Raw genomic sequence first — 10,189 nt, 5'->3', positions numbered from 1 at the left:
TGCCACAGACCACATGAACAGTCTTTGATGAATGCAGGAGAGTACCTGTTGCTCAGTGGTCATAGAACTGAGAAGAGAGGGCAGTATGGCTAAATCTGGTGGGGGTGGTGGTGGTGGTGAAGGAGCAATAGATGAAGGAGCCATGCCTTAGAAGCTCATGGAGAACATAGCTCAACCCTGAGGTGCCTGGAGGAGGATCGAATAAACAGCCTCCCCTGAGAGTGCCACAGGGGCAGTGAGACTCTGGGGAGAGCTCAGTGTGAGTTAAGAAAGGAACTGGGTTGGGGGGGCACTATTCCATCAAGGAAGTGTGAGTTAAGGAAAAGAACTGGAGGGAGAGGGCCAGTGGGAAGGCTGTTACCTCTCTGTGGTGATGTCCACTTTCATAAGAGTATAAATTCTTCCTGAAGAAGAATGAGAAGATGGAACTCACCTTTGGGTCCCTGGAAACTACCAACTTCCGTCGATTCACTCCAGAGTCCCTGGTGGAGATTGAAAAGCGAATTGCTGTGAAGCGGGCAGCAAAGAAACCCAAAGATAAGCACAGGGAGCAGAAGGACCAAGAAGAGAAGCCTCGGCCTCAGCTAGACTTGAAAGCTTGCAACCAGCTGCCCAAGTTCTATGGTGAACTCCCGGCAGAGCTGGTTGGGGAGCCCCTGGAGGATCTGGACCCCTTCTACAGCACACACCGGGTAAGGGTGATTGGCTGGGAAGGCTGTTCTCAGCTCTGGGAGAGGAAGCTTCTGCCCCACTCAGCCTAGGGAGTTCTCCTGACCTGGGTGATGTGGCTGTGAGCTAGACTCAGTTAATGACAAATATATCCAACTCACCTCTTTGATACTGTCTTCACATTTCTATAATATTTACGGTGGAGACTAATTAAACTCAAATCCTCAAAGCAACAACAACTGCTATTAAATTTTTAGAGGAAGTTGGCTATTCTCTTGGATGACCACTGGCCCAGGATCTCCAAAGATGTTGGCTGTCTTTCCAAATGGGGAGCAGAGATCCTGAGTCTGGGGGTGGGGGATAAAGTAGAGAAGGGGAACAGAAATCAGGATGATTTAACAAGTGGTCCTCAAAGTATGATCTCAGAACCCCTGGGGTTCCCAAAACCCTTTTAGTGGGTTCAGGAGGTCACACACACACACACTCTCTCTCTCACACACACACACGGTATAAGCAAAAGGGTATAAACAGTAACAAAAACTCTTTGGGGTCCTCAATAATTTTTGAGAGTATAAAAGGGTCCTGAAATCAAAACGTTTGAGAACCACTAGTTTAAGTGAGAGCTATTTTATGACAATTCCCCCATTTGTATTGTGTCTTAGATGTTCCACACAGCACCCCCCAGAAATGATGTGTGCATTTTTGGGAGTTGGGAGGGATAGGAATCAGCCATCTCAAATATGGTTTGTAGAGAAAATAAAAAGACACTAAAATGTCTTTCTCCCTCCTCTCACAGGTCAAGAACCCTCACCTTCCTAGATGCTCAGAGGGAACCAGTAGATAGAGGGCTTAAAAGGGGAGACCTAGAAGGTGGAAAGCAGAGGGAGCATCCCAGCACCAGGGATGATACACTAATCAGAAGAGGAATTTAATGCAGCCAGAACCTTATCATCCTGCTGCCAGAATCCTGGCCCTGGGGCTGATGCATCCTACCAGCCCCAGGTCAGATTCCTGCCCATTGGGTACTCTCAGTGGGCTCATCTTGATTCACAGTCACTGACAGGGCCTGGGGTTTTGCTAGGAGGTGAGGATATGGCTCTCAGTCCCTGATCCTCACTAACTCTGCCCCTCCACTTGGCTCTCCATTGATGGATTCATGGTTCCCAGAGCCCTTCTTGCTCATAAGCCTGAAATGATACCATTCGTGCTCAAAAACACGATTGTGTGAGGATGCATGCTTCTCACTTCAGGTCCATCTTCTGCTTTGTTTTCTTGTAGACATTTATGGTGCTGAACAAAGGGAGGACAATTTCCCGGTTTAGTGCCACTCGGGCCCTGTGGTTATTCAGTCCTTTCAACCTGATCAGAAGAACAGCCATCAAAGTGTCTGTCCACTCATATCCTTTGCACTGTTGCTTCTTCCACATGATTCCTTTTAGAATCAGGCTTTGCCCACTGTGCCCAGTACCTTCTTCAGAGGTTAGCAGAATACATGTCCTCTAATTGAATCCTGAAACAATGAAATCATTACATTGAAAGAAAAATGTTTGTGGCTTTAATGTATCCAATACCTGAAAGCAGTCCTAAGACAGAGGAGGTGCTCATGCAAGCCAGAGGTGGGTTTGGGTTCACCTAGACTAGTCTGGACACACCTGTGCATGCACAACCTAAAAAAATGTCCCCCTTATGAATAAGCTTTGCTGATGCACCCGGGCACATTCTTACAACATAATAAGAATGCTTGTCTCACAACATAATAACCAATAAGAGGGCCCCCAGACTTCTTTGGGCAGATGAAATAGGCATGAGTTGTTACTCTGTTACCTCTAGCCATGATGAGAACTGGCTGTTTATTGGGCAAAAGAGCAGCACCCGCCAGAGGACAAAGAGGACAGACCACAATGGGCAGAGCATAGATTGTCTCAGCAGGATCAGATTGGTCACAGGCGCTGCCAATATCCCAAGTTACCCCCAACTACTAGCAGGTTACAAAGGTCAATAGTCCAAAAAAATGTTAATAGTTCAAGGTTCATGCCACTGGGAAATATAGTAATGTTGAGAGACAAATCAGTCAAATGTCTGTATTATATCAACGGCTTTAGGTAGCTTCAGAATCTGCCTTCAGTTTTTGTTTTATTTTGTTTTGTTTTTCAAGGCAAGCCAAACTAGGACAAAAAAGAGACTTTGGCTTGGTTTCCAAGGATCTTCCCTGGTGACTGTCCAAATTGGAAGTTCCTAATGACAAATTCAGCCCTGGCTTCCAGGAGGTTGATTTGCAAGAACAGCCTTGCCTCAGCTGCCTGACAGATGGTAGCCAGCCTCTTCTCCGGAGGCTCCAGTAAAAGGAGTTCTCTCCCCGCCACTCTGGGGAAGCTTGCTGGATTTCTGGACAGCACTCAGTGAGCTGGTAGCTCTGGCAGAGTCATCTCAAAATGAAACTGCACTGCTCCATGTAGTTGCATTGCATTTTCCTTTTACATATTTTTATCTTTATGGCCAAGCAGTGGGAGTTATATTTTCTTAATTCAATCTTGGATTTTCTGATCCTATAGAAGGATATTTAACGATAATAGTAAGTTACCGTTTGCTAATACCTCCTAAGTGTCATCACTGTCATAGGTACAGAAACCTTTGAAGAAGGGATTTGCATCCCCATCTTATAGATGATGAAACTGTTATTCAAAGGCATTAAATAAATTGTTCAAGGTCACAGAGCCAGTTAAGAGGTCCAGCCTGCACCCTGCTTAGAACAGTATCAGCAATAAGAAGTAGGCAGTTAATGAAAATGAACCGAGGTAATTTATTCTCTCAGTATGGCAGCTCTACTTGGGTGGTTTTTTTTTTTTTTTAAATATATCCAATTACATAAAAATTACAAATAAAGAAAAATAGCATATATACAAACTCCTCTCCATATATCCTGGTTGACTTACATCTTAATTAGCTTTAAGAAACAGCTAATTAGAAATAAAATCCCTTTAAAGAACCAAGTGACCAGTGAATATTCTTTTCATCTTGAGATTTGGTGAATCATAATTGCTGGATGGAGTCATAGCTGGACAGAAAAGCTGTTAGGTGTCTTCTTCTCACAAAAGCCTGCATTTATATATTTAAATCTTAGGAACTTGGTAGCTCCACTCCAAAAGATATTTTTCAAGGTATGGAATTCTCAAATGTCTTATTATTAATATTTCACCAAAATTATAATTCTAATCAAATTTGCTATGAATTTTTCCACAAGTAATATTCTGTGTAACCTATTACTTTTAAAGGTTTGTGGAATTGGAGATATGATTTTAATTTAATCCTTGGGTTAACATTTTCCCCCCATGTGAACACATTTCTTAATTTAATTGCAAATCAACAGGAAAATGTGGTTTAATTAACAGAATTTCCCTTTTCAAAATAGATGTGTTCCTAAGTAACTGTAAAACAGGGCACATTAAAGACATTTACAGAAAACTAAAATAGATTTAAATACTTCTGCTCAAACTGAAATTATGAAAGATGAGTTGTTCACTCTCTCTGTAGGTCAAGCTTATCTTCAGGTTTTGTGTTTTTTTAGGACGTAATTGTTAGGAACCCAAGCTAGTCCTGAGAAAAACGTCCAGTGGGAGAAATTTCTCTTTGGGTTTTCTCCACCAGCATTTCTTGCCATCAGTTTACCCCTTTCCACTCACCTTCTTCAGTGTCTCCTTCCCCTTGTGGTAATCCCTTGGCTCAACCTTGAAAATTCTTCTCTCTGGTTAGACAGAGTTCTCCACCCCAGCCTAATTCTATCTGGAATTTTCTCCTTGAGCCAGCATTTTACTTCCCTGTGCCTGCCCCCACCATTCCTAGCCAGGGGCCCATTTCCTCAAAGTGACTGATCTCAGCTAAGTCGGGAAAACAACCGGACTCAACTAATTCCCATGACAGCTGGTAACCCTCCCTTTACTTCTAACTTCCTAGAAGTCGTCTCTTTGTTTTTTAGGAAAAAAGAGACATTCACTGGATGAAATTTCAGGCTATATTGTATAGTGAAGTGAAGGTGTCAGGGCAGAAGGACATTTTGGAGACGGGATTCTTGTTTCCTTCCATCTTGCTGAGGGTTCTGTTATCAATCTGAGGTCACATCTCAGCACCATAGCTGACTAGCTTGTATGACCTTGGAAAAATTATTTAAGATATTTTCAGTCTGTTTTCTTAGCTGCAAAGTGTAGATATAATATTTACCTGCAGGTCCAGTTGTATTAGAAATAATTTGGATGAAGTAACCAGCCCAGGATAGGCACTCAGTAAATGTTAGCAGCTGTTATGCGACAAGACCGAAAAGCTGATCCTAGCTAAAAGCTATGAATTTAATCATTCAGTGTCAAGGTGATCATAGGTGACATCAGAGAAACATGGCGACTCTTAGCTTTTCCTTAACACAGTCCTCTCAGGTGGTTCAGTTTATTTATTACAGTCACTATTTTGGTCAATTGTGTGGGCATGACCCAAACTGAGCTTCCAGAAAGAATCGAGTAAGTAGATTTGCTGTCACTGTCATTCCTGTGCCTCCTCTTTCTGTCCTCCTTCTCTTCCTTCACTTGGCGGCTTTTTTCTTTTATTTTTCTTTGGAGTGGTTAGATATTTCCTTCTCTGTGGACTTTGGTGCATAAACACATGTTATTTTCAACTTTGGAGAACTATCAGTAGTGGTTCTCAACCTTGGAATCCCTTGGGGAAATTTTAAAAATATTAATGCCTGGTCTCAGTCCCAGAGGGTTTGATTTCATTGGCCTGGGGTGGTCTGGGCAGATGAGCTTCCCCCATCTACCCCCCACATTCACCTGCTAGGCGCACATGAACCAAGTTTAGGGACAGCCTACTCTGAGAGGCAGGAGCAAACCTGAAACAGAACTAAGAACAAATGGTTCTGGAGCATATTCAGAAAATTATCCATGAATAAAGCTCTTTATGTTATCATGGCTCATATACTTCAAAGTGACCTTAATATTCCCAAGAGAATTCTGTTTTCCTGGGTTAGCAGATGGAACCTCTGTAGTTTTGGAACATGGGGACTTCACAAAAACACTGCACCAACACATCCAGGAGAGGTGCCCCCAGCTCAGAGCAAGACTGATATACCTTTGCCTCAAGAATAGGAACTCTGTAGAATTTTCTCTTTTTCTACCTTTTAAATTTAAAAAACATTTTTTTGCTGATCATAACATTAATACATGCCACAACAGAAAATATAGTTGACCCTGGAGCAACATAGGTTTGAACTATGTGGGTTCACTTTTACATGGATTTTTAAAAAAATAAATACACTACAGTACTGTAAATGTATTTTCTCTTCCTTAGGATTTTAATAACATTTTCTTTTGTCTAGCTTATTTTACTCTAAGAAGACAGTATATAATACATATAACATACAAAATATGTGCTAATTGACTGTTGATGTTATCAAAAAGGCTTCCTATCAACAGTAGGCTGGTAATAGTTAAGTTTTGGGGGAGTCAAAACTTATAGGTAGGTTTTTATTGTATGGGAGGGGTCGGTGCCTTTAACCTCTGAGTTGTTCAAGGGTCCATTGTAAGTTGTATTTCTATTAATAGATTAAAGAAGAATAATCATGTGGTCACCTTAACTGATGCTGACACATAGTTTGATAAAGTTTGATATCTGCTTGTGATTAGAAACACCTAGAAAAACAGGAATAGAAGGGAATTGTTGCACTCTGATAAATGGTAATTACTTTGAAGGAGGTAGCAAACATCATGCTAAATTGTGAAACATGACCAACTTTCCCTTTGAGATCAGAAACAAAAAGAAAAAAAGGAAAGATGCCTGTTTCATCAGTTCTATTTAACTTTGTAAAGGAGAGCCCAGCCAGCATAGTAGGGCAAGGAAAAGAAAAAAAAAAGTATAAGAATAAGAAAAATAGCAAAGATGACGTGATTTACAGATAATACAACTGTGTGATACAACAGCCAATATAATCTAGAGATAAACTATTAAAGTTAACAAGACAGAATAGAAAGGTAGCTGGGTACAAGTCAATATACCTAAATTAATTGCATATCTATATACTAGCAACAAAGATAAAATAGCATGGTTTTTAAAAATACCAGTTACACTGGCATTTTAAAATATCAAGTATCTAGAAACAGGATTATCAAAGTATGAGTAAGATCTCTACAAAGAAAATTTAGAAAAATATTGAGTAGTATTACAGAAAACCCAATAAATGGAGAGATGTATTATATTCCTGGATCTGAAGTCACAATATTGTAAGCTCCCCAAAATGATTAATAAATTTAATATGAGCTCAATCAAAATCCCAATAGGCTTGTTTTTTGTTTTTTGGGGGTTTTTTTCATTACTCAACAAACTGACTCTAAGATTTATATAAAAATGCAAAGAGCAAATTATAGCCGAGACACTTTTGAGGAAGAAAAACAAGGTGGAAGAAGAGAACTGGCCCTACAGGATGTTAGGATGTACTGTAAAGCTCTAATCATTGAAACTGTGTGCGACTGGGGTGATTAGTCAGACTAGCGGGACAGAATAGTTGGCTCATCAACAGGCCAGTACACATACAGACATTGAATTTGTGCTGAAGGTGGCACTGTGGATCAGCGGGGAAAGGGCAGTTCTCAATAAATGATGCTGAAGAATTAGGAATCTCAATAGAATAATTACTTTGCTCATCACAACAATTGTCCTCCTTAATGCCCATCACCCAGCTCCCCTCCAGCAACCCTCAGTTTGTTTCCTAGAGTTCAGCGTCTCTAATGGTTTGCCTCCCTCTCAAATTTCATCTTATTTTTCCTTCCCTTCCCCTATGTTCATCTGTTTTGTTTCTTAAATTCCACATATGAGTGAAATCAGATGGTATTTGTCTTTCTCTGACTGACTTATTTCGCTTAGTATAATACCCTCTAGTTCCATCCACGTTGCTGCAAATGGCAAGATTTCATTCTATTTGATGGCTGAGTAATATTCCACTGTGTGTGTGTGTGTGTCTGTGTGTCTGTGTGTATGTAAATATATACCACATCTTCTTTATCCATTCATCCATCAATGGATATCTGGGCTCTTTCCATAGTTTGGCTATTGTGGACATTGGGGTGCAGGTGTCCCTTCGAATCAGTATTTTTGTATCCTTTGGATAAATACCTAGTAGTGCAATTGCTGGGTCATAGGGTAGGTCTATTTTTAACTTCTTGAGGAACCTCCATACTGTGTTCCAGAGTGGCTGCACCAGTTTGCATTCCCACCAACAGTGTAAGAGGGCTCCTCCTTTCTCTACATCCTCACCAACATCTGTTGTTTCCTGAGTTGTTAATTTTAGCCATTCTGACCAGCATGAGGCAGTATCTAATTGTGATTTTGATTTGTATTTCCCTGATGCCAAGTGATGTTGAGCATTTTTTCATGTATCTATTAGCCATTTGTATGTCTTCTTTGGAGAAATGTCTGATGAATCACTAAATTCTACCCCTGAAACTAATAATATACTCTATGTTAACTAAATTGGCTTTAAATTAAAAAAAAAAAGAAAAATTACTTTGAACATCAAACTTTATGCCACATACAAGAATCAATTCTAGGTAGATTAACATCTAAATTTCTTTGTGAAAGACAAAAACATAAAGATTTTAGGGGGAAAAAAAGAATTTCTGCATTACTTCAGTTTAGGGAGAGATTTATTACATGTGGCACAAGAAGCAATAACCATAGAGGAAAAAACTGATACATTTTAGCATACTAAAATTAAGTATTTCTGTTCATCAGAAGACAACTTTGTAAGAGTGAAAAAGCAAGTCTACTGAGTAGGAGATATTTGCAACACATATACCTAAAAAGTGTTTATATCCAGAAGAGTGAGCCCCTACAAATCAATTAGAAACACATCAGAGCAACTAATTTTGAAATGAGCAAAAAATTTGTATAGATATTTCACAAAAGCAGAAACTCAAATGGTCAATAAACATAAAAATATTCTTCAGAGTCCATCGTCTCTCATGGTTCCTCCCACCTGCCTCCCCTCTAGAACCCTCAGTTTGTTTTTCAGAGTCCATCGTCTCTCATAAACATAAAAATATTCTTAATCTTTTTCTTAATCAAGGAAATGTGAATTAAAATTACACTGAGAGATTATTATATATGCATCAGATGAGGAAATTTTTAAATTGTGACAATACCAAGTATTAAGAAAGATATGGAGTAACAGAAACTCATATACTGCTGGTGGGAATGTAAATTTGTACAACCTCTTTGGAGATCAGTGGATATCATCAAATACAGGTGAAGACACACGTATACTGTGATTCTTTTTTTTTTTTTAAGATTTTTTATTTATTTATTTGACAGAGAGAGAGATAGCGAGAGCAGGAACACAAGCAGGGGGAGTGGGAGAGGGAGAAGCAGGCTTCCCGCCGAGCAGGGAGCCCGATGTGGGACTCGATCCCAGGACCCTGGGATCATGACCTGAGCCCAAGGCAGATGCTTAACGACTGAGCCACCCAGGCGCCCTATACTGTGATTCTTAATTATACTTTTACATACATACACTCAACAGAAATATGTGTGGGCACCAGGATATAGCTATGAGAAAGTTTATGAACACTGCCCGTAGAAGGCCCCAATTGGAAACAACCAAATGTCCAAAGATTTTTAAATACATTAAATATCTCTCTTACATTCTTAAAATGGAATAATGTACAGCAATGAAAATGAATAAACTATAGTTCTACAAAACAAGGATGAAAAAAGCCAGACACAAAAGATTGTGTAAGTATGATTCCATTTATGCAAAATTCAAAAACAAGCAGAACTTAATTATTTTGTTTAGAGATGCTTACTTAGGAGGTAAAAAAATATAAATAAAACCTCTAGGGCAGAGGAAAGAGGACATAATTGGGAAGGGGTTTGTGGGGTGCTTATAATGTTCCATTTAGTGACATGAGTGGCTGTCACATGGCCACTATGGACTGGATTATGTCCCCCCAAATCCACATGTGGAAGGTCTAACCCACGTGACTGTACTGGCCTTTAAGGATGGCACTATGGTTCAATGAAGTCATAAGGGCAGAGCCGTGATCCAGTAGAACTGGTGTCCTTGTAAGAAGAGGAACAGAGTCCAGAACTCTCTCTCTCTGCCATGTGAGGACACAGCAAGAAATCAATCCTTAGCAAGCCAAGAAGAGGGCTCTCACCAGAGCCTGGCCAGGAAGCACCCTCATCTCCAATTTCCAGCCTCTGGAACTGTGAGAAGTCAATTTCTGTGCTTTAACCACTCAGTCTATGGTACATTGTTATGGTAGACTGAGCTAATATACAAGTGTTCGTTTTACAGTGAATTTATGTTTCACGTGTATTTCTATTATGCACATTGCATATCATAATAGATAGCTTAAAAACAAAATGATTTTGGGGGGTGCCTGGGTGGCTCAGTCGTTAAGCGTCTGCCTTCAGCTCAGGTCATGATCTCAGGGTCCTGGTATCGAGCCCCGCATCGGGCTCCCTGCTCGGCAGGAAGCCTGCT

At 40.2% G+C, this 10,189-nt stretch overlaps 1 protein-coding gene across 3 annotated transcripts in view; it reads left to right on the top strand.

Moving 5' to 3' along the window:
- The first annotated feature begins 422 nt into the window (after positions 1 to 422).
- SCN10A (sodium voltage-gated channel alpha subunit 10) overlaps positions 423 to 10,189 on the top strand; it is a 91,228-nt gene continuing 81,461 nt past the window's right edge. For all 3 annotated transcript variants that reach the window (XM_034992269.1, XM_034992261.1, XM_034992254.1), the window contains exons 1-3: positions 423 to 692; positions 1,948 to 2,075; positions 5,094 to 5,174. In XM_034992269.1, coding sequence (XP_034848160.1) covers positions 423 to 692; positions 1,948 to 2,075; positions 5,094 to 5,174 — 479 coding nt within the window. The remainder of the gene's footprint in view (positions 693 to 1,947; positions 2,076 to 5,093; positions 5,175 to 10,189) is intronic.

The sequence above is a fragment of the Mirounga leonina genome, unplaced genomic scaffold, assembly GCF_011800145.1.
Source record: "Mirounga leonina isolate KUSES-001 unplaced genomic scaffold, KU_Mleo_1.0 Mir_115, whole genome shotgun sequence".
NCBI classification, from domain to species: Eukaryota; Metazoa; Chordata; class Mammalia; order Carnivora; family Phocidae; genus Mirounga; species Mirounga leonina.
This window is presented reverse-complemented; position numbering and strand designations above follow the sequence as displayed.